Raw genomic sequence first — 24417 nt, forward strand, 5'->3', positions numbered from 1 at the left:
CCAGCCAGACATAGGAAAAGATTCTTCCCTCAGGCCATCTACCTCGTGAACAGCTAAGTGGTCTCCCCACTTACAAAAAAAAAACATGCAATACCCAACTATCTATATTTATCATGCATGTTATTTATTTAATACATCATACATCTATCCATGTTTCCTTTCATAATTTGTAGCAAATCTGTACATACAACATACGGTTTATTGTCTTTTTTCTCTCTTGTATTGTTTTTACATATTTATTTTGTTGTCTGTGTCTTGTCACTTGTCATCCTGTGCACTGGAAGCTTCTGTCACCAAGACAAATTCCTTCTGTGTGTAAGCACAGTTGGCAATAAAGCTCTTTCCGATTCTGATTCTGAAGATAATATATTCCAAATGTGACCTCATGCTAAAATTGATCTATTTTATGAGGTATGGATTTCATATGAATGTGTATGATATTTATTTATTTTTTAAGTAAGGTCCACCCCTAAACACAACTATAAGCTCATCATAGAAAAACATACAAATTAGATAGTAAAATAGTTGTGAATTTCCATGAGACTGTTCTGTTTCAGGAAAGACTGTTTTCAGGTACAGTTTGTCACAAAGACTATGAGGGACAGACGTACATTTTGTTGTACTCTCTTAAAGGTATATGACGGTGATAAACCTTTAACTTTTATAAGAAAAATAAGAAAACTCCATTCCAAGTCTTAGTGCTTATAAGACTTTATTACACAAACATAAATCCAGCACATTCATTGCTGCATTAATAATTCTCGGGTTACTCGTCAATCAAGAGCTTATCTCTAGAGCCCTCATAGTTGAACCAAACATGATAACTGGTGTAATAACCATTGTTGAACATGTAGAGCTTCTGATCGGTGGGGTTGTAGTCCAAGTAAACATAAGAGTCCTGGAACTTCTCAAAGGGAATACTAACATAGCTCTCCTGTTCGGTGCGAGTGTCAAAGGTGTAAAATATCTCCTCAGTTTTAGTGTCTACAGACCTTGTGGCATACAGAACCCCACATATCATGAAAGTGTTTCCTACAGATGGTTTGAATATACTGGTCTGCCAAACCTCCTCTACTTCAAATGAAACTTCATTGATCTTCCCTAAAACCAGTTTACCCTTCGATCCCTCCGTGGCGTAGGTTACCCACAGGCCGGACTCATCGGCTGCAAAGTCCAGGTTCTGGTTGGCTGAGTAATGATATGAGAATTGGGCACTGGCCATAGGAATCACCTTATACTCAACTTTTACACTGGTCATGTTGAGCTTTCCCATAGCAAAAGGGCTTCTGAACTGATAGTACAGGGTGTTTTCCCACACGATGTAGTTGTTTCCAGTGCCTCGCCAATCATAATTATATTGGACATAAAGCTGATGTGTCTTATAGCCCTGTCTCGTGATCAGTTTGTAGTAGTCAGAGTACTGTGTGATTCTGCTGACCAGAGTGTCAGTAGAGCCAGAGTACCAGTACATGTTTTCAGAACCAGGCAGGGGCTTTGAGTCTTTGCCCCATCCTCCATACTTATAACCTGCACTCAGATCTGCATTCAGCTGGCTGATGATGGGTTTGCTGATTCTTCTTATTCCACCATGATTGCAGATGCCTTGTAAAACAAGTAAATAAGTTCATTATTATATATGATTGAAAACAGAGTTGGACATTCAGTATCTTGATGGAGAAAGACTTACCAATGTCGGGGTTAAAGATTTCATTATGGCGTCTCTCGCACTCTTCTAGTTTCTGCTGAAGAATGATATATTCTCGACGTGTCACAAGAACTTGGTTCTTATCATAGGTGATCTCCAGCTGAGTCAGTACAGCAATCATAACACTGATCTGTTCTCATCAAAATGAAATTGAATCACAATATGAATCTAAGGTAAATGTACAACATCATCCTGAACAGTTCTTCACAGATTTAACACACATGGTTATTTGTTCAAATCAGTTCAAGTCTTTGGGTTATTGTGGCACAACTACGAAAACATGCAAACTCAACACAGTGATTTTGTAAAGGCATGTTCCTGGATCAACAAAGTAAATTTGTAAGCATAATTTGACATTGTAAACTTCCATCCCTCCATCCATCTTCTTCCTCTTATCCGGGGCCGGGTCGCGGGGGCAGCAGTCTAAGCAGAGAACCCCAGACTTCCCTCTCCCTAGACACTTCCTCCAGCTCTTCTGGGGGGACACCGAGGCGTTCCCAGGCCAGCCGGGAGACATAGTCTCTCCAGCGTGTCCTAGGTCTTCCCCGGGGTCTCGTCCCCGTGGGACGCGCCCGGAACACCTTCCCGGGAAGGCGTCCAGGAGGCATCCGGAACAGATGCCCGAGCCACCTCAGCTGACCCCTCTCGATGTGGAGGAGCAGCGGCTCTACTCTGAGCTCCTCCCGGGTGACTGAGCTTCTCACCCTATCTCTAAGGGATCGCCCAGCCACCCTGCGGAGAAAGCTCATTTCGGCCGCCTGTATCCGGGATCTTGTCCTTTCGGTCATGACCCAAAGCTCATGACCATAGGTGAGAGTAGGAACGTAGATTGACCGGTAAATCGAGAGCTTCGCCTTGCGGCTCAGCTCTTTGTTCACCACGACAGACCGGTACATCGACCGCATTACTGCAGAAGCTGCACCGATCCGTCTGTCAATCTCCCATTCCATCCTTCCCTCACTCGTGAACAAGACCCCAAGATACTTAAACTCCTCCACTTGAGGCAGGAACTCTCCACCAACCTGAAGTGGGCAAGCCCTCCGGTCCCCCTTCTTAAAAAGAGGGACCACCACCCCGGTCTGCCATCCCAGAGGCACCGTCCCCGACTGCCACGCGATGCTGCAGAGGCGTGTCAGCCAAGACAGCCCCACAACATCCAGAGACTTGAGGTACTCAGGGCGGATCTCATCCACCCCCGGTGCCTTGCCACCGAGGAGTTTCTTGACTACCTCGGTGACTTCAGCTTGGGTGATGGACGAGTCCACATCTGAGCCCTCAGCCTCTGCTTCCTCAATGGAAGACGTGACAGCGGGATTGAGGAGATCCTCGAAGTATTCCTTCCACCGTCCAACGACATCCCCAGTTGAGGTCAACAGCTCCCCACCTTTACTGTAAACAGCGTTGGTAGGGCACTGCTTCCCTCTCCTGAGGCGCCGGACGGTTTGCCAGAATCTCTTCGAGGCTGACCGATAGTCCTTCTCCATGGCCTCACCAAACTCCTCCCAGGCCCGAGTTTTTGCCTCCACAACCACCCGGGCTGTAGTCCGCTTGGCCTGCCGGTACCTGTCAGCTGCCTCAGGAGTCCCACAAGCCAACCAGGCCCAATAGGACTCCTTCTTCAGCTTGACGGCATCCCTTACTTCCGGTGTCCACCACCGGGTTCGGGGATTGCCACCTCGACAGGCACCGGAAACCTTACGGCCACAGCTCCGAGCGGCCCGAGAACATGGTCCACTCGGACTCAATATCTCCAGCCTCCCTCGGGATCCGGTTGAAGCTCTGCCGGAGGTGGGAGTTGAAGATCTCTCTGACAGGAGACTCTGCCAAACGTTCCCAGCAGACCCTCACAGTACGTTTGGGTCTGCCGAGTCTGTCCAGCTTCCTCCCCCGCCATCGGGTCCAACTCACCACCAGGTGGTGATCGGTTGACAGCTCCGCCCCTCTCTTCACCCGAGTGTCCAAGACATACGGCCGGAGGTCGGATGAAACGACCACAAAGTCGATCATCGACCTACGGCCTAGGGTGTCCTGGTGCCACGTGTACTGATGGACACCCTTATGCTTAAACATGGTGTTCGTTATGGACAAGCTGTAACTAGCACAGAAGTCCAATAACTGAACACCGCTCGGGTTCAGATCAGGGGGGCCGTTCCTCCCAATCACGCCCCTCCAGGTGTCACTGTCGTTGCCCACGTGGGCGTTGAAGTCCCCCAGTAAAACGACGGAGTCCCCAGTCGGAGCACTTTCCAGCACCCCTCCCAGAGACTCCAAGAAGGCCGGGTACTCTGCACTGCCGTTCGGCCCGTAGGCACAAACGACAGTGAGAGACCTATCCCCGACCCGAAGGCGCAGGGAAGCGACCCTCTCGTTCACCGGGGTAAACTCCAACACATGGCAGCTGAGCTGGGAGGCTATAAGCAAACCCACACCAGCCCGCCGCCTCTCACCATGGGCAACTCCAGAGTGGTGAAGAGTCCATCCTCTCTCGAGGAGTGTGGTTCCAGAGCCCAAGCTGTGCGTAGAGGTGAGCCCGACTATCGCTAGTCGGAACCTCTCAACCTCACGCACAATCTCGGGCTCCTTCCCCACCAGTGAGGTGACGTTCCACGTTCCTAGAGCTAGTTTCCGTGTCCAGGGATCGGGCTGTCGAGGCCCCCGCCTTCGACTGCCGCCCGATTGTCTAAGCACCGGCCCCTTACGGTCCCTCCTGTAGGTGGTGAGCCCACGGGAAGGCGGCCCCACGTCGCTCCTTCGGGCTGAGCCCGGCCGGACCCCGTGGGGAGAGGCCCGGCCACCAGGCGCTCGCATATGCTCCAGGGTGGGGCCCCGGCTGCGCCATACCGGGCGACGTCACGGTCCTTAGATTTAGTCTTCTCATAAGGGGGTTCTGAACCGCTCTTAGTCTGACCCGTTGCCTAGGACCTGTTTGCCTTGGGAGACCCTACCAGGGGCATATAGCCCCGGACAACATAGCTCCTAGGGTCATTCGGGTGCTCAAACCCCTCCACCACGTTAAGGTGGCAGTTCAAGGAGGGGCATTGTAAACTTAGCCCTCAAATACGATTGGTTTATTGGAATGTTGTTACAGGTTCACCAAAGATGTTGATCCAGGAAAATGCTGTTTTTGCTGTACTGAAATCATATATTCCCAACAAAGAAAGGCTGAACTGTGAACCCACTTTAATTAAAAGCCTCACCTCTATGTTTGCAAGAGTTTAAACGTTGGAACCCTTCCAAAATAGTTTAGGCTGGATAGTGTTGCTCTAGTACTAGTGTACAGTACAGTAGGAGTTCAGTACGTTTTAAATGTTTGTCTAGTTTGAACTTGCTGCTTTCTAGCAACCGCTGTCTTCACGGAAGCTTCGTGGTCAAACAATTCAATTCAAATCAATATTTAGTGTCTGATTATTTACTTATATGGTAAGTAGCTATGTATCAAGGGGGTAATGTCCATTCAGATGGTTGTTATCACAGAATAACCCCTGAATGTACTGTGCCTGTTGTCAGGGATTTTGAAAAGAATCCTACTTGGTCTCATGCATTAATGCACCCTGGGGGCATTTTTTAGTGAGATGCGAAATACATACCAATAAGTACATATCACAGCACTTTGTAAAAGAAATGAACACTAGAGGCAGTAAAACTCTGATACCTATTATTCCTTTTCACACATATTTTCATTTTCAATTAATAAAGCATCATTTTTGCACAATTAATTGAAGAATAGCACATTATGACTTAAAACTGATGCTTTTGAACGTTCACATCACACATTTCCAGTTTCACATCTATGGGTTTTCATAGATAGGTTTGTTCGGTAGCCCATGGAGTATGGAGATGTACTTGAGAAACGAGGAGCTCATTTGAATCCTGTGTAACCACAGCTTGACAAAACGGTTCAAATCTACATAGAAGTCGAAATGCCATGGTTGCATCAACAAATGCGTTTTGTAGTGCATATTTCCATCACAATAAAGCATTAATTTTAGCTACAGTCCCCGGATTTTGAATTCTGAATTGCCACAAAATGTACCTGAAGCAACATAATAAAAACACAGCAATATGTAACTATATCAACATAATAAAAACGTGCCAGGGTTCACATATTGAACCATTGTTTTAGTGCCACTCATTGGACATTTATCTTTGAAACTGCGGCGAAACGTGCAGTAAGGTACGTTAAAACGGTGTTGCACAAGAAGTACACAGAGGTACATATTTTTATGAGACCAGGATAAAAGAATCACCATCATTTGTACAAGAATCACCTTCACCTGTACAAGATTTTATGTACAACTAACACCAAAGCTGCTATTTATGCTGATTGATCAGAGATTTCACCTGTTTGCGTATGGATATGAGCACAGGAGAGGTGGTTTGTATAGAGGCCTGCAGCTCCACAATTAGAGCCTCCACCTGCTTGATCTTGATTTTCACCTCCTCTATGTGGAGCTCACTGTAGGAGTCGGGGTCATCCTCCATCTGCTCGATCAGCACTGTCAGGTTCATTATTTTTGCTACATAGACCTTTAGTTTAACCTCATAAATCTCCACCTGCACAAGATCAGTTAAAGAACAATTAGCTTCTGCATGTTTCCCTTCAGTTTAGTCTCATGAGTTCTAAAGGTTGTACCACACCTTGCTAATCTCCATCTCCAGTTTGTAGTTGATCTCAACTGCTGTGCTCTCCAGCGAGATGAGCTCTCTGATTGGAAATGTGCTGTTGGGAAGGAAAGCCTCACAGATACATTCTCCACCGGAGGCACTGCCCTCAGCCCAGGGACTCAGTGCCTACAGAAGACAAGTGAAAGCCATCAGACTTTCTCCTCTTCTGCATCAGCAAGATAAATTTACATTCATGCATTTGGCAGACAGTATTACCTTAATACATATACACTGCATTCAAGGAGTTCACTATATCAGTTAATGCATTTGCTGGGAATCATACCCATGACCACAAAACCCCTTCAGGAGCAAGTATGGACACCCCTGCCCTACCGTTTGAGCTAGAGGCACACTACTAATAAATTAATTGATTACTGGGGTTTTGTCTGTGAAAATCCTGTAGAATGTTGGGTAGCACTTTAGAATAATGGTCTGTTGTTAACAAGTAACTATGCAGGAGTAAATAGGTAGTACTACATTAACACTTAACTTAATACAATTAACTAATAGAGAAGCAAGATTAACTAAGCAGTAAGTAGTAGCAAATTTAGGACAAAGGAAGTTCTTTATTAGATATTTGATAATTACTAAAAATATCCTAATTGAGAACTATTTGTGAATTATAACCAGTTAATAAAGAATAACCAATTAATTACTAATCACAACAGTAATGTCTTAAAAGTGAACAACTGGGTTTTTTCGTGGAAACTTATTTATGAATTTCATATCCCCCAAATAATTCGGCTTCATTTTAAAATTGTGACTTCTACTCTTACCAAAGCATGGATGTTCTCTGTTTATTTCAAACTTAAACATAAAATAATAATAAAAAAGAAAATTCAATTAAAAATATGAATAATAAAGAAGTGATGCTGACAAGCTCATGATTGAATTAGTTCACAAGTATGATCTCTCCTTCATGTCAGTTCAATATGTATCTCACTCCAAACGACCTACTGGTAAAATATCACTAGTACTTCACACAAATGTAGGACTGTACAGTATGTGTCAGATATAAAATGTTAAATGACTTATTAATTTACTTGTTAGTAATAACTAAGGGGTTAACATGTCTTTCACTTTAAAATAATGGTCCAGATCACTAGTAGTTCAGTAGTAGCACTTTAGCTTTAAAGTGAAAAATACATTAGCCCCTCACTAATTACTCAAGCATTACCTTGTCAGCCTGCGGGAACCACTAATTATCTGGACCATTATTTTAAAGTGAAAAACACCTTAACCACTCAGTAATTACTAAGCAATTGAATAAGTTTTTGAACACATTTTATATCTTTCACATACATTTGTGTGAGGCACTAGTGATATTTTACCAGACACCATAATCTGGAATATGCGTTTTGGTGCTTAACACAGTATAAATGCAGTCTATGCTTTCTTTAAGAATGTGAATTGTTTTTGTCAAGACAACATCATTGTTTATTATCCTACAGTTTTGTTTGAAATAAACAGAGAACATCCATCCTTTGGTAAGACTAGAAGTCACAGTTTCAACTTATTTGGGGGATATCATATTCATAAATTAGTTTCCACCAATAACCCAATTGTTCACTTTTAAGAGGTTACTGTTGTAATTATTAATTGGCTATTCTTTATTAACTGGTTATAGTTAGCAAGCATTTCTAAGTGAGGATATATATATTTTTTGTAAATATCAAATATCTAATAAAGAACTACCTTTGTCCTAACTTCGCTAGTACTTACTGCTTTGTTAGTCTTGCTTCTCTATTAGTTAATATTAAGTATTAATTTAGTATATCTATTACTTCCTGCATAGTTACTTGTTAAAAACGGACCATTATTCTAAAGTGTTACCGAATGTTGTATGCCTTTATATCTTCTCACCTGGTCTACTGTAACTGTCTATACATCTCTCAGTGCCACCTGTCCTGCCTGCAACTCCTTCAGACTAAGTAAAGTTATTAAACTAGTTATGTTTTTCTCCACCGGCTTCCAGTACATAATTTAATTTAAGGTGCTACTCTTTGTTTGGTCACACTTTACTTTAGGGACCAATTCTAACTATTAATAACTATTAACTATGACCTTTGCTTCAGTAAACTCCTAATAGTTATTAAGGTAGTTGTTAAGTTTAGGTATGATGTAGAATATGGCTATGCAGAATAAGAATTTCTAAGTACTAATAAACAGCCAATACTCCTGTTATACGCAACATAATAATAAGCAACTAATTAAAAGTAAAAACCGGTCCCTCAACTAAAGTTTTACCCTTTGTTTTTAAGGCTTTACATGATTCAAATACATTGCATTTACATTGATCTTTCAAGTATATGAGATCTTCCAGTTAAAATTTTACTTTTTGTCCATTTAAAATCAATGGATGAACAGATGTCAGATCTTCTCCAACAGATGATCCATTCAAATCTCAACTTTAGACCTACTTTAGAGACAAAAGCACTGGTTTGTGTCAAAGCCATGTAAATGGTGTCTATAAGCCTCATGTGTCCTGTAGGTCAGAGTTGCTTCATGATGCTTCCTAATAATATAACTGTACAGCTCTTTGTTTAGTTTCTGCTACTTTTAAACAGATTAAAGAGAAAAACTTGTACTGAACTTACCCCTTCGACAACAGCAGACCTGAAGAGGACGAAATAAAGAAGTGTGGCAATCATCGTGCATCAGTTGGTTGTGTTATAGGAATGGAGCTCTCTGACTTTTAAAGACCATCATATTTTATGATGTTATCAGCATATGGACCTTTCACAGCATTATTCTCTGACAAATGATGATGTTAATTTGCTTATGTCCTTTACACAACGCCTCTAATAATATTTAATTTGTGGATTTAAGGCAGTGGTCAGATTATGCTGAAATGTAGACAGTAAAAACAAAACAGGTGTGCTTTCACATGAAATCAGCATCCAGAACCCTGTGCAATTCAGATAAACTGGCACTAAAAAGGAATGATGTCACCCAGTGTCACCCAATCTATCAGTAAGAAATATGATCGAGAATAAAATAAGCAAAATAAACTGGTCCCAGTTAAGCTAGACACTACCGAGTATCTTAATTTGGGCTAAAACTAGCAACCCTGTTATTATGTTGAGTAATGAGTAATAAATTATAACTGGCATTTCTTTTCTGTTTATATTGATCTCAACTATCATTTAGTAAAACCAAATAAATTGTATGTGTATCCTGGTGAAGTTTAGGATATTTTAAAATGGTATTTAGTAAACTGAATAGTAAATTTGCCAATTTGAACAACCATGAATGAGTTACTGAAGCAGTAGTTAGGTTGGTAAATTACACAACCATGTTATAGGTAACTGTTTACTGGAGTCCGCAAATATTTTACATACCCTTTTATTTACGTGATCAGTTTGGGGAATTTTGCTGTCTCAACCTTATGATTTTGAATCTCATCAAAGTAGAATCACATGCACTAAAAGTCTCTCTCTGTCAGATTCAGGTTAGGTGATGTAGAACTTTACTGACATGACAAACAATTTCCAAGGTGTTTACATGCAAATAAAACAATAAAAATAGTGCACAGCAACATACATGAATATAAGAAAGAAAACTGATACAATATAATTGACAAAGTAAGAAAAACTTTTTTATCAACCTCCGAGTCGCTGATCTCAAACTTCGTCCATCTGATATTTAATTAAGAGATGCAAGTCCATGCAAGTATTTGTACACCAATAAAAGACGTTTAAAAAATCAATCCTATAATAAACTGAAAGCCAATTCTGGAAGACCAGGGTACACTCTTAAAAATAAATGTGCTTCACAATACCATAGAAGAACCTCTCTGTCTAAATGGTTTCAAAAAGATCCTGTAACATCTGAAGAACCTTTCTGTTTCACAAAGGGTTCTTTGTGGTGAAAGTAGGTTCTTCAGATTGTAAAAAGGTGAAAAAGATGGTTCTTTAAAGAACCTTTGACTGAATGGTTCTTTGTGGAACCAAAAATGGTTCTTCTATGGCATTGCTTGAAAAACCTTTTGAAGCAGCTTTATTTTTAAGAGTGTAGGAGTAATATATTTATGTTTTATAATAACCATTAAGAGCCTAGCAGCAGAGTTTTGAACTGTTTGCAGATTAGATCTAGTTGACTGGCTAAAAATATTAAAGCATGGATTGCAATTTCATTTTCATTTACTAAAAAAACGTCATAAGAGATTTGGAGTTTATCCTTTTTCCATTTTCTTTCGGAGATGTTCATCTCATATCCAGAAAAACACTGACACATTATAAACCTCCCTGAACATTGTGACAAAATCCTTATTCACTGAAAATCTCCATCTCCACAAACACACCATGTCCATTTGGTGTTATATCTTTTCGTTTCTTTTCTTGGTCTTCTTTTTCTTTCCCTTACCTTTTGTTTTACTGTTTAGCTCAGTGTTTAACGCGGGCCTGGATCTGGTCAGGTTAGCTGTGGGGCTGAGTTTACTGCTGGACACGCTCGGGTTGGACCTCGAGTGTATTCCATGGGCAGAAGCAGGTTTGCAGTTGGATGGTTTAGGGATGCTGGCGAAAAGATTTGGCTGGGAATACGAGCGCATGCCTGTTGAGCTCGAGGCGTTCCCTATCATGGGAAGATGAACATGCTCACTGCTCATGTTATTGACAGAGTAGCGGCTGCTGTTGGACATGATTATATGATGCCAGGAGCTGAGCGGGGTGGCAGAGAATGGCTGGAGGCCGCTGGAGTCCTCTTTGGCAGCACCTGGTGATATTATCATGGAGCTCCGTGGAGTGACGGCCTCTACGGCGCTCTCAAATGTTTTAAGGATCCTGTCGCTCTTCTGCTTCTCCTTCTTCTGCCGCGACTCCACTTTACGCAACTGGCGCCGGTGATCTCGCATCATCTGTTTCCTAGTATCTGCCAGGCCTCTGTAGAGTAGCGAGACATTAATAAATATCGGCTTAAGAATCCGATATAAGTAGAATATGTTTACATATCCGATATATATAAACTACATTTGGAACAGAATTGGATACAAAAAAGTGAGTTTTTTTCTATTTATGTGTGTAGCAAAATCTATGTAAGATATGTTGTATCTATGTAAACGCAGCTCTAGTAAACTAAAACATGTCACAAAAACTGAGTTGTTAGCAACAAGTTACCACCAAATCCAAATCAATTGTGAGTCAAGATTCTTGTGTGCTTAAGGAAAAAGTTGAATGTACAAAAAAGAGAGCGTACAAAAATGAGTGGAAAAGTGACGGACAGTGATATACAAGAAAAAACAAACACAAAAGTAGGCAGTGCGTCCACTGTGCTGAGACTGGCACCATCATTCATTTTAATGTCTTCTTCACCACTATGATTGGCTGATTACTCAACATTACTTGTGTGACAGTCTGGTAACACATTTTTAAATTTTTCAAGTTTTGGTATGCCAACTTTTGTTTTGTTTTCCTATTATCTTTTTTGTAAAGCACCCAACTTGAGCATTTTGCCAGAGATGTGTGCACTTTTGTTTTGTTTTTGCGGAGTACTCAATGCAATAACACCTAATGGCAACAAGTCCACAAATGCTCTTTAATCAGTTAAACTGGTGGAAATGCACAAACATGAAAATGACAAGGGTAGCCTTGGAATCTGGCTGAAATATATATTTTTTACTTTTTGTATTTTATTTTATTTTAGTTAAAATTATTTTATTCAAAGTTACATTTTTTTTTAATATGGTTTTAGTTAACTACATTAAGCGTGGTACAGACTAATTTCAGAGTAACTGACTTAAATATCACCACTTTCTGCCACTGTCTGAAGTGTGCAAGTGTCTGAAGAGTGCAATGTCCCTGAAAAGAAGGTGACGTAATTAAAACAGCTAGCACTAACAAATAAAAGCTTCGAAAAATATACGTTTATGCTTTCTGTAATATTCCAGTGAAAAGCTGATGTTTGAACACTGATGTAGAGCACTGAAAATTAGTCACTTATGAGGTTTCCTTTACCTCCTATATGTACTGTAGACAGATGACAGTAATGCAGCTCTCTAGGGCATGAATCAGAGCTTATGATTTATGATCATGTTGAAGTTTGGAAGCATGATCATAAAGTTGCATTATCGGTGAGAATTGTCCAGGTGCATGGAGTCTGTGTGCTTTGTCATGCATTTGATAATAAATGACTTCATTAGCTCAGTGTTGAGGGTAGAGCAGTAAAAGCGAGCTGACCTGTAGTCCACTATGCCTGTTCGGTCTCTGTCCAGTCTCTGAATCAACTCCTCAATCTGGAACTTCTCCAATGGGATGCTGGATTGCTGGTGTGATCAGATACAAAATGTCAAAAATAAAATGTCATTTAATGCTTAGGTCTAGCTGTTTGGACTCATCGGCTCATTCTTAGACCATTTTCCACATGTCAGAATAGTAGTGCTGTGATGACTCTGGGAAGTCTGGGAACAATGAAGACATGTAAACAAATGGAAACTCTCTTATCCTTCAGATTGTTCTTTGTCTAGATAGCAGCTCTGCTCTCTTTGGACATTCATCAACGAGCTTCATTGACTTGACTTTTTAATATCCAAGAAAGTGGTATTTTCTCAGAACCGGGTCAATACCTGAACGGCTTTCCTGAAGTCTACGACAGGAACACGCATGGTCCCATCCTTGTCGATGTTACGGAAGAAGTCCCACAGGCGAAGCTTGCGATGATCAAGGTAATCCTTCGAAAAGACAATTCAGCAAATGCAGCGAGACATCAGATTTGAGAAACACATAAATCCAGATTACAGCAGATTTAATTCTCATGAGTGTACACTATGTACCTGAATGACTTTCATGGGGTCAATGCGTTTGCGAGGCTTTTTGGCGATGAAGCCTCCAACACCTCCATACTGCACCTCCAGACCGGGATGCTCCTGACAGATCAGCTCCAAGAGCTGCACGAAGCTCTCATTCACCAGCACGTTCTACAACACATCACGAATGAAAGAAAACACTTTTCATGACCATTCCAGGTTTTATTTTAATTATTGTTATTAGCTGGTAGGTCTGTCTCATAGTTACCACAATTAGAACAGTAAAATAAATACAGGACAAAAGACTTTGGTGATGTCAGAGGTCATATGTCCACTCAAACTCTAATGTATTTTTACACAAATTCAGTTTCTTGAAAAACTACCATAATAACAATTGATCAAAAATGACAAGTTAGATTTATGAAGGAAAATATGGAATGTGTGTAAGATCACTTATATGATCCTATGAATGTACTTTTATAATTTTATGTACAGTATGTTGTTTTTAATTATAATTTTTTTTAGTATTGTATGTCTCCAGAATATTTATTTTTGACATCTTAGTTTCATGATACCATTTTAGATTAGGAAACACACACTATTAACTTTCTCTCAATATTCTCTCAATATTTAGCTGGTAATTGATCGTAAGTAAGGTAGTAGTTATGTTTATGAATGAGTTTAAGGGATCTAAAATATAGTCATGCAGAATACGATATTAATATGTGCTTTGTAAGTACCAAATAAACAGGCAATATGCTGGTAACATGCATGCTAGTTAGTGAGAATTGGTCCTTAAAATAAAGTTTTACCATTAATATTTTCCCTCACTTTAGTAAATCATGCTCACATTGTGCAATTCTTTCCCTCATTTCGATTTACTTAAACAAATTAGCACTTGGCCATGATTTAACTAAAACAAGTTAAAATGGGGAATGTATTCTTAATTTGTGGCCACAATAAATGTAATTTTGTCTGAATGTTGTTCAGGGCTGCAAACCACGTGTTAAAATTTTATATAATACATGCATTTTTTGTTTTTTTGTGAAAATCACTTTTTCTGATCGACCACAATCGCTGTGTCTATGTCTCAGCAGCGGCACGTTTCTTTAAAGACCAGAGAGAAAACACTTTCAAATGCATGAATAAGGCCTTTTTCCTTGTGCTGTCTAGTGCTTATGTTTTAAATTCATCTGTTTCTTTAAGGTACAGAATATATGGACGTCTGAACCAATGCACAACTTATAAGCCTAATATTTTTAATAATCTGAAATAGCAACAGTAAATGCATAATGGATAATAATTATTGTTTCCACTTTTAGTCACAATTGCAGTAATTACAGTGAAGGTTTAAGTAATAAAGCTTAAGTTATAAATAATAAAGGCTCTGTTGATCATAAAACTGTACATTTATCCTGTGTATTGTGTGCGGTGACACTCGCTCCTGAACTCACGCATATATTGATCTCCTCGATGGCAGTTTTGGGTGTGTTCTTGACCACATTGATCAAAGTAAGAGCTCCCTCCACTGTCAATGAGTTATACGCCATCTGTAAGAAAACAGTTATCATCACACATGTAAAACGTCTGTGATGTCTGAGATGCCTTGTAACATACAGTAATTGCTCATTTTTCAAATGCGTTATTGCATATGATCATGCTGCATTGTACTTGTGCAATGTTTAAAAAGGTGATTCTAATCTAATTTGACGTAGTAGTATTCAGTCTAAAGAGCCGTCTGACGCACCTGAAGAACTCTGAGCGTGTCGTTGGCCTCCAGTCCCTTACACAGCAGGCTCGCTCCTTCATCGCTGATGCGGTTGTTGTTGAGGTCCAGATGCACCAGCGTATTGTTGAACTTTAGCGCTTCACCCAAAGCCAAAGCGCCCTCATTTCCAAAGCCATTAAACGAGAGGTCTAAGTGTTTCAAAGTGGTGTTGACCTGATGACAGGGAACGACAGCTTGACTCTTTGCACACTGTGACACTGAGCTGTGTGTTTGTGTGTGTATACCTTCAGTCCAGCACAGAAAGCTACAGCTCCTTTCATTCGCAGATGATTCCAGCTCAGATCAAGAACTTCTAAACCGTCGTTATTTGCTGCATGAACATACATGGATTTATTGTGCTTGCTTTCTTTGTGTAGTGAAGTGTAACTCAGACACATCAGGCGTGTGGTATTCACCTATCATCTGACCCAGGTGTTCACCGCCTCTGCCGCAGAACTGATTGTGACTCAAATCCAGCTCCTTCACTCTGTAGTTGCTCTGAAAACATACACACGTATCTATTCTCGGGAACTTGAGTTGAGATGTATTCAGTTTCTGTAGCTTATGCATCCGGTGCAGTGTGTAATTTCTGCAGCACCAGAATCCTCACAGCATCCTCGGTGCATGAGAAAAACATTGTGGGTTATCAGGATATTTTATTGTAGATCATCAAGAGAGTGTGTGTATTAAACCAGTTTGTGCTATGTTAAGTTAATATATATTCATGCATTTGACATACTTCTATCTTTATAAGACTTGCATAGCATTAGAGATACACATTTGATCAGTTCTTGCTGATCAACCCATGACCCATGTTGTTAGTGCCATTGCACTACTGTTTGAGCTACAGGTAGACTTTTTAATAAGTAAATACCTGTGTCAGACTAACAAAACCTCTTCTGTTGAGTGTAAAGTCATGATCTTGTCATGCCAGACTCACTTTCAGCCAATTCTTAAACAGGATTCTGCCGGACCCTGTATGCATTTCTCTTACTAACAAACACTTTACAGGGAAATATTTAATTAGACAATTTTAGCTTTGGTAATGTAATGTAAGGTGTGCTTTAAAAAGGCATTGCAACTCTGAGTTTATATCTCACAATTCAGTTTTTATTTTCAGCCACGGGATAAAAAATAAAAACAGTAATTACAACTTGTGAGATATGAACTCAGAATTGCAAGACAACTCTAAACTGACTTTTTTTTACTACAATAGAATAGAATAGAATAGAATAGAATAGAATAGAATAGAATAGAACACCCATAAAAAGTACACAGCAAGCCAAAGATAGAACTGTTTCATTCACTCCCGTATGTGCCTTTTTTTGGACCAAAATAAAAATAAATCAATTTGATTAGGTTTGCTTTATATTTGATGTGCAATGACAGCACACAAAACAGCCAATATCTAGTGGATATTTTTCTCATTTACCCCATTTAGATGAATGGATATCTATAGTTTACCTATGAACAATCAGGTTGTTCCAAATCCATATGACTAACTTTTTTTTTCTGTGAGACACAAAAGAAGATATTTTGAGAAAGGTCTCAGCTTTTGGTTCACACAATGGAAGTCATTGGGCACTAAAACGGTTAGGTAAACATTAGTATATGCATATGGATTTGGAAAGAGATGAGGGTGAGTGAGTTATGACAGATCATTTGTTTGGTGCATGAACTTACAGCAAGCGCATCTGCAAACCATTTGGCATCATCTTCAGCAAACTTATTCCCTGTGAACATTAACATTGTGGTCTGTGTCACTGTGAATCAGGTTTACCAGTTCATCGTGCTGTATGCACATATGCATGAAATACCTGACAGTTTTAAGGATTTAATGGAAATGTTTTCCAGGAGCATCTTTGCAACACACTCGGCTCCAGCAGACTGAAGGTGATTGTCAGAGAGATCCTGGAAGATGCCAGAAGTTAACATTTTGCTTCCCTCTAGTGGACAAAATCATCACAACAGGTACATGAGAATATTATGATAGACTTACAAGATTGTGGATGGTGAAATTGGCCCTCAGCATCTCCATGAGATATCTGGCTCCTTCAGCTAACAGGAAGTTGTCTGCCAGCTCCAGGGTTGTGGTCTGCATGTCTGTCTACACACACAGAGCGTCTGAGATCAGCATCAGCTGTAGATCATCAGAACATGGTCAGTCTTACCACGAGAGCGATGGCCAGGGCTTTTGCTCCCAGAGGACCGAGTCCATGATGGTTGAGGTTAATGGAGGCAGAGCCCAGGTTTCTGAGGAAGTATCTGACAGGAACGACTCCCAGCAGCTTACAGGCCTGTAGATACAGTTCTTCAGTGGACAGATCCTTCCTGAGGAGCTTCAGCTCTGATTCTGCACAAGAACACAGGCTCATCACTTCAGAGTGTGCAAAATTCTCCAGCGTGATGTTTGATGCGAGGAAATATGATGTATCGTTTATGGTTGATGTTTCTGATCATCAGATTGCAGTTACACGCATTTATGACACAGTTTTCTATTGGTTTCATTTTGGGTTTGAATTCATATTTTGAACTGAGCTTAATAAATACCTACATGTGCTGCTGCTGCTATTTTTGCTGATTGAACACACAAGAAGAACAGTACTTACAGTAAGTATTACAGTACTGTTTATGTGATGGGGGAGAGAGGACTCAAATGCGAGAGAAAGTTCTTTATTTGAGACACAGTCTGACCACTGGAAATCCAACATAAATAAAAGAGAATGACGAACTGAAGAAACCCGTAGACTGGGTAAATAATTTGAAGACAAAACTCCTCTGTGGCAGGGATGACCAGAGCACTGGCGAGGCAGTGGAACTCAAAACTCACGAAGAGGCTGATGAAAGGATAGCGCCAAACAGGTAAGCTGAAGCAGCTCTTAGCAGGTGGGCTTCTGTGGATGTACGACGAGCACAGAGTAATTCCAGCAGTGATGGTATAATCGTGACACACCCCGACAAGACAGGACTGGACAGTAATGAAAAAGATTCTGGTGAATACGCATCTGCGACATCTAACAATCTGACAACAGTACGGGAAAAGAGAGGGTTAGAAGAAGCCAAGATAATGAGACGGGATGAGGAACAGGTGGGGAGGAACCAGCCTAATGGAAAGTGAAAACAGCTGTCAGTAATGAAACGGAAAGTGATGGGGAATAGGGTGTGAGAGTGAACAGCAGAGGGAGACAGAGAAAGAGACAGGATCACGAGAGTTTAAAAGTTTGGGATCAAGAATGATTTGTAATGGGGTTTTTTTTAGGAGTTTCTTCTGCTCTTCAAGTCTGCATTTTTTAAATAAAAAATACAGGCAATGTAATATTGTGAAATATTATTATGATGCAAAATAACATTTCTTCTAATATATTAAAGTGTAATGTATTTCATTAATAAATCATTAATAAATCATATTATTCTGATTTCTGGAGATCATGTGACACTGAAGACTGGAGGAATGATGCTGAAAATACAGCAGCACATCACAGAAATAAATTATATTATAAAGGATATTAAAATAGAAACCATTATTTTATATTGTAAAAACATTTTGCAAGAATACGGATTCTTTTTTTTTTCATCAGAATTCTGAGAAAGGTGAAAATTTACTTTTTAAAAAAGACATTTGTTCAGATGCGGTAACAAGCTTCCACAGAAGAATAATTTTGATTTGTTCACTGACTCATTGAATGTATTCTTCCTTATAATAATAAAACGGCTTAATATTGTCAAAACAGATTTTAGCTACCACATGTGTCTTTCCACCATGGTCCAATGAAAATGTATTTATTACACGTGATTAAATATTAAAATTAAATAGTTGAAAGTTTTCTTTCACTAATGGTACTACACATATGATAACATGTTTATGGGTGATTCAAATACTGAAGAATGAAATTAATAACTATGTGTAGTTGGTAATGTGTTTGTATGTTTGGTGCCTGATTTCAAATTCGCAGCACAAACCCTAAATTCAGTATAGATCGGATTGGGGTCCTTACCCCGAGCGTCTGGCTCTGTGTCACCTTCATCCTCCAGAATCACATTGTGTGGATCCTCACAGTCGGTCAAGCTGAGGGAATCCAGAGAGAGACTGTGCACACTGGTGTCTTCATCAGCCCTCATCTTTCTTCTACACACAGTTTAACAGTGTCATATGAAGCTGGTTCATGTGTCTTAGCAATAGGTGTATATGTGACACCTGCACTACTGCTGGAATCCACCTGAGCATGCAAACACAAAGACATTAAAGATGCATGTCAGACACAGACAGACGGAGACTCACATTCCTGCACAAGCACTGAAACACGTCAAAACTACTGTCATCATTTGTGTGCTGTGCTGTGCTGTCTGGAGGCCATTCTCTTGTTCTTAAAAATGCATGGACTGCATGAATGAAACACATTTGCTGTAATGTAGTTGGCCACTGATCAGTTGATTTATCAGATAACAAAAAAAAACATTAAAACATTGAATCTCACATATATGTTCATGCTTAGGTCAAAACATTTTGATGAATCAAATAATTATTTATTTATTTGTTTGTTTGTTTGTGTCTTTGTTTATGCATCTGGCATGAAGACTCCAGGATGCATGCACATGTACATGCAGATGCAAAATGTACGCTTGAATGCAATCTCACTTGTAGGTGAAGTTCTTCTACTTCTTTAGCTTCATTATTAATATGATAACCAAGCAGTCTTCCAATTAATATTATCAATAATAGTTCCAAAATAATAATAATAATAATAATAATAATAATAATAAAAATCTCTAGGTGCTATTTTATTTTGTTTTTTAAAAAAAAAATGGTTTATGTTGGCTATTACGTCATGTAACGGCTTGACGTTGGACGTTCGATATTCGCAAATCTAGGGACCGTCTCTAAAGTTACATGATAAACTTCTACACACTTCTCTAACGTCAATAGCATGCAAGGAGAATGACTAACAGTCATGAAAACAACTGTTAACTGTTCATCCAGGTGTCAACTATAATGCACACTTTTTTTATTTTTTGATAATTATTAAAATAAAATGTAAATCATATGGAAAACAATTGCTACTTTTCATTACCGAATGGACTTAAACACAAATTTAAAGCTCAATAGCATTTGAACAGAATGACTCACTTTCATAAAACATACTGTAAAGTGTTCATCTAGGTGTCAACAATAATGCACACCTTTTATATTTTTCATAATTAATCAAATAAAATGTAAATCATATGTAAAATATTGCTATTTTTCATTACTGAATGGGCTCACATGTAAAATATGCCATAATTTAAAGCTCAATAGCATTTGAACAGAATGACTCACATTCATAAAACATACTGTAAAGTGTTCATCTAGGTGTCAACTATAATCCACACCTTTTATTTTTTTCACAATTATTCAAATAAACTGTAAATCATACGTAAAATATTGCTATTGCTAATGAGCTTCAAGTATGTACTTAAGTCCATTCGGTAATGAAAAGTAGCAATATTTTACATATGATTTACAGTTTATAGATATGGAAGGGGATCATGGACAACCTCTTCAAAAGCAGTATTAATCAAGTTGATGACATAGCCTGTAAAGTATAATACGTTTTTTTTTTTTTTTTTTAAATATTCATTTTATTTGCACATTTGTAAGTATTGTTTAAAATAAATATTTTTTGGAAAAGCTTACAAAATGTTGGCTCTGTTTTTACTGGTTTGACGGTGTGTCCTCCCTTTGGAAAGAGAAGCTTGTACACAAGTTTCCCTTTAGATGTTGTCAATTGTGGCTGGACAGCATCCTCATTGAAGTGCATCTTTACAAGGTACAACCTAAAGGATAAGAAAAACAAACACAACAATTGTTCATATTGTCATAGTGAATAAATCAACTTTTTTATTTATCATTAAAATTATGAAAATATTACAAATAGCACTTATATACTTATACTAATACAGTAAATCTACACCATTCTGTAAACCGTAACCTCTAACTGAAAGGCACTACAATGCATTTTGTTTGTGAAAACCAGTTTGCCTAGACAGAAAACAATAGTATGCCTCCTTTCAAACATAACTGTTTATGTGTTGTGTTCTGACCTATGTTCAAGTTGTGAGGGAGAAGACATACCTGCATAGCATTCCAATGAAGGGGAAGACAACATTTTTAGGTGCAAAGTGCAAGATGACTTTGTGAAATGACTCCACAGTTGATATCTGGTAATGTGGGCTCAGCTTCTCTACATCTGAAAGGACTCTCTTGTTTATCAGGACCCTATGAAGCCTATTCAGTGCTGTTGAACCTTGGGGGAAATCAGTGTGTGTTATTTATAAAACACATGAATATTGTAGGATTAACATAACATGCTTTTTACTGTTTACTTGGCAAATTACACATTGAGGTTACACACCTGGATGAAACAACATGCTTATGGTCCTTAGACACCCTTTGTTCATGTTGACACCGAGGGAACGCTGGGTCAGAATGTGTGTGAATGTCTTGAATGTGGTTCATGATCGAGGTCCATTAGGCTTCCTTCTCAGGTCCTGAATCAGAGCTGCTGGCAGACCAGTACAGGTGCTTGGTGATGCTCTTATGACACTTCTTCACCAAACTACAGTCCTTCTCTCTGGAAATTTGTTTTTTCAAAACATATCAGATTTTTTTTTTATTTGATGCAGTAAGCTTTTTCAGAAATATGGATATTAATACCATGAATATTTTAAATTTATTTTCTTTCAAAGACGCAAGCATTACCTTTCGCCATGTGCCAGATGTCATAATAGTGGTTAATTTTACGACCCTTTAAAAACTTTTTTATCTGGGTAAAGTCCAACTTTACACCGCTTTCCTCCAGGAGGTCCAAGCTTCTTCTAAGGCCCTCCTTCTCCATGTGGTAGCTTCCGCCTACCTCGTTGCCCTTAGTAGAAACACCTCCATAAATTACATATATAGTAAGAAGTGTGCATGAAAAATATAAGTCTTTTCTTCTCTACATAAAAATTGCTGAGTATGTTATGTATGCTGTATTTTATCTCTAAAATTTGCACAGATTTGTTACAAACTGATACTAAAGACAAAGGTGTCAACTGCTTACATGACATTTAAAAACAGTATAATTGCAAGTTTTACATAGTTATACATAACAAGTGTATGTTATCCATAGTCTGCATAGTACCTGCACCAGTTGTATGTATATTATGTTGTTGGTCTGCAAGTTCATCATAGTGTAGCTCCCATATTGTGCAGAATGTCATGCAATTACAAAAATAGTCACTAATCATTTTTAAATAATGCAGAGGTATTTCTAAGACAGAAACACACAATCTTAATATTTACAAGTACTTGTGCAATGCATAGTTGTTTACATAGAAAGAGAGACTGAAATAAAAATGTGCACCTGGTGAGTATGCTTGCATGAAATAGACGAAAGTAAAATTATTTGACAAAAGGGAATTTACATATGTAGCTGCAGTAGTATTTTGTAGATTTATATGACAACACAGGCAAGAATTATTAACCTCAGCGTAAATAGTTTGTCATACTATTTAGTAGGGGTGTAACGGTACCATTTCGGTACAGGGCTTTCGGTACGGTGCACGTGTGTACCGAATGACAGAATGCAATATTTTGTGTGCGGAACATAAGTACATTTTCGTGTTTTCAAACGAACTATTAAGTGGCGGAAGTCTCCCCATTCAGCGCAAATCCCGCCCTGCAGCTGATTCTAAGCCGGTGGCACACTGGCTGCGTGGCGTGAGCGTGGCGTGAGCGTGGCGTTTCTGCTGTGTGTCAGTTGCGCGACGACTGCTTCGCGTTTTCTGTGTCTTTACACACCAGAATCGTGCCTGATGCGGCGCTGGCGCGCTGCTGCTGCTGTATGTGACATAGAGGGAGACCGCCGACAGACCAGGATCTTGTCTTCACGACAACAATATCTATGCTTCATGTTGAGCATAAATATAAAGCCTACTGATAAAGGACTCCGTCAACAGTATTGACGGCAAAATAGACGATGTTTGACAGGTGCAATATGCCAGTGTGTCACCGGCCTAAGGTTTTCAAAAGGCATCACGCGACTGTGAACATCACTACAACTAGGAAAAAAACGATTGTAATTCAAACGCAGCTCCCGTCGGCATTTAAACAGACCTTTGCTCTTAATTCTGATCGGTCCAACGCAATAACAAAATCTGAGCAGGTCTAAAAACTGAAACTGTTGATGCTGCACTTTACACTTTGTAAAAGTTATATATTTTTTTTAATATGAGCAGGCCTACACGCTGGGATTGGTAATGCTGCACTGTAATCATAGTTATTTATTTATATTGTTCATTATATTTTATTATGTGATATTGGTCTGAGACTGAGAGTATTTTATTTAGTGGAGAACTTTGCAGCAGTATTTTATCTCTTATTCTTTTTTTTATTTTATATATATTTTATTAAAAAGTATTTAAAAAAGTGTAAACAAATTGTAAAAAAAAAAAGTTTATAGTAATAAACAACCTGCAGTTTAATGTTTGCATTTCTTTCCCTTACTGTACCGAAAATGAACCGAACCATGACTTTAAAACTGAGGTACGTACTGAACCTTGATTTTTGCGTACCGTTACACCCCTACTATTTAGTTACGTATGCTAGTTACTCGGAGTTTGCTATTTGTTACTGTACTAGTATATTGCGCTGGATCTACATAACACGGTGTAAATTATCGTTAATAAAGTCATTACTTACCGCTTGCGGGAATATAGTTGGAATTGCCCCCTTCTTCAGTAGGAGACGCTGAGAGAAGCCTGCTTGATATTGTCCCAGGTTAGAAAAACAATCCGTTGTGAAATGGGCAGAGCAAACTAACAACTTAGAATTAAACTGTTGCGGTATCCGATTATAGATAAACATCAACCAAGCCTGTTGACATTTCTTTTCTGTGGGAAGGGTTAGAAACGTCTTCACATCCCCTGCACAGCCTGGAACGTACATGATCTGCCTTTTTCTCTATGATCCTCGCTTCTTCACCTGCAGAAACTTCCGATGATTCAGCTGCCCAGTTCCGCCTGGCCTCGAACATGGGCTGGCATATGCAAATTTTTGGAGGCGTGCATATTAATGATCCCGACTGTTATGTCACAGTCGGTGTTATGTGGAGATTCGCCTGTTTTTCAGGTTTTTTTTTCAAAAACGAGATTTAAATAAGAAGGAGAAAACAATGGTGTTTGAGATTCGCTGTATGTCATGTCCATGTACTGAACTCTTGTTATTTAACTATGGCAAGATAAATTCAATTTCAAATTCTAGGGCACCTTTAATAATTATCAAAAAATTTAAAAGGTGTGCATTATAGTTGACACCTGGATGAACAGTTAACAGTTGTTTTCATGACTGTTAGTCATTCTCCTTGCATGCTATTGACGTTAGAGAAGTGTGTTAAAGTTTCTGATGTAACTTTAGAGACGGTCCCTAGATTTGCGAATATCGAACGTCCAACGTCAAGCCAACTTTATGCCAGTCGTTGACTGTGGTGTTTTTTTTCAACCGTTCTAGTGGTCAGTGGCGGT

At 39.3% G+C, this 24417-nt stretch overlaps 2 protein-coding genes across 2 annotated transcripts; both read right to left on the reverse strand.

Annotated features, from left to right (window-relative positions):
- Positions 1–706: 706 nt before the first annotated feature.
- LOC132112153 (olfactomedin-4-like) lies at positions 707–9037 on the reverse strand. Its single transcript, XM_059519733.1, has 5 exons — positions 8968–9037; positions 6344–6496; positions 6047–6259; positions 1688–1835; positions 707–1602 (listed from the first exon to the last, which is right to left on the reverse strand). The coding sequence occupies exons 1-5, from the start codon at positions 9019–9021 to the stop codon at positions 767–769; spliced, it is 1404 nt and encodes a 467-aa protein (XP_059375716.1). The 5' UTR covers positions 9022–9037; the 3' UTR covers positions 707–766.
- A 996-nt stretch (positions 9038–10033) lies between these two features.
- Positions 10034–17485, reverse strand: LOC132112154 (leucine-rich repeat-containing protein 74A). Its single transcript, XM_059519734.1, has 13 exons — positions 17435–17485; positions 17052–17233; positions 16880–16987; positions 16698–16791; positions 16564–16613; positions 15297–15378; positions 15126–15211; positions 14860–15054; positions 14567–14662; positions 13140–13283; positions 12933–13037; positions 12547–12632; positions 10034–11253 (listed from the first exon to the last, which is right to left on the reverse strand). The coding sequence occupies exons 3-13, from the start codon at positions 16979–16981 to the stop codon at positions 10689–10691; spliced, it is 1605 nt and encodes a 534-aa protein (XP_059375717.1). The 5' UTR covers positions 16982–16987; positions 17052–17233; positions 17435–17485; the 3' UTR covers positions 10034–10688.
- Between the last annotated feature and the right edge of the window lie 6932 nt (positions 17486–24417).

This window comes from Carassius carassius, chromosome 31 (genome assembly GCF_963082965.1).
Source record: "Carassius carassius chromosome 31, fCarCar2.1, whole genome shotgun sequence".
NCBI lineage: Eukaryota > Metazoa > Chordata > Actinopteri > Cypriniformes > Cyprinidae > Carassius > Carassius carassius.

What these genes read in the sequence shown, in the direction of transcription:
- LOC132112153 (XM_059519733.1), bottom strand. Translation starts at nt 9,021, where the DNA reads ATGATTGCCACACTTCTTTATTTCGTCCTCTTCAGGTCTGCTGTTGTC. An exon ending in TCATATCCATACGCAAACAG is followed by an intron (nt 1,836 to 6,046) that starts GTGAAATCTCTG and finishes TGATGAGAACAG; the next exon opens with ATCAGTGTTATGATTGCTGT. An exon ending in AATCTTTAACCCCGACATTG is followed by an intron (nt 1,603 to 1,687) that starts GTAAGTCTTTCT and finishes TTGTTTTACAAG; the next exon opens with GCATCTGCAATCATGGTGGA.
- LOC132112154 (XM_059519734.1), bottom strand. Translation starts at nt 16,981, where the DNA reads ATGCAGACCACAACCCTGGAGCTGGCAGACAACTTCCTGTTAGCTGAA. An exon ending in CTTTCTGTGCTGGACTGAAG is followed by an intron (nt 15,055 to 15,125) that starts GTATACACACAC and finishes CCCTGTCATCAG; the next exon opens with GTCAACACCACTTTGAAACA. An exon ending in ACCCCATGAAAGTCATTCAG is followed by an intron (nt 13,038 to 13,139) that starts GTACATAGTGTA and finishes GTCTTTTCGAAG; the next exon opens with GATTACCTTGATCATCGCAA.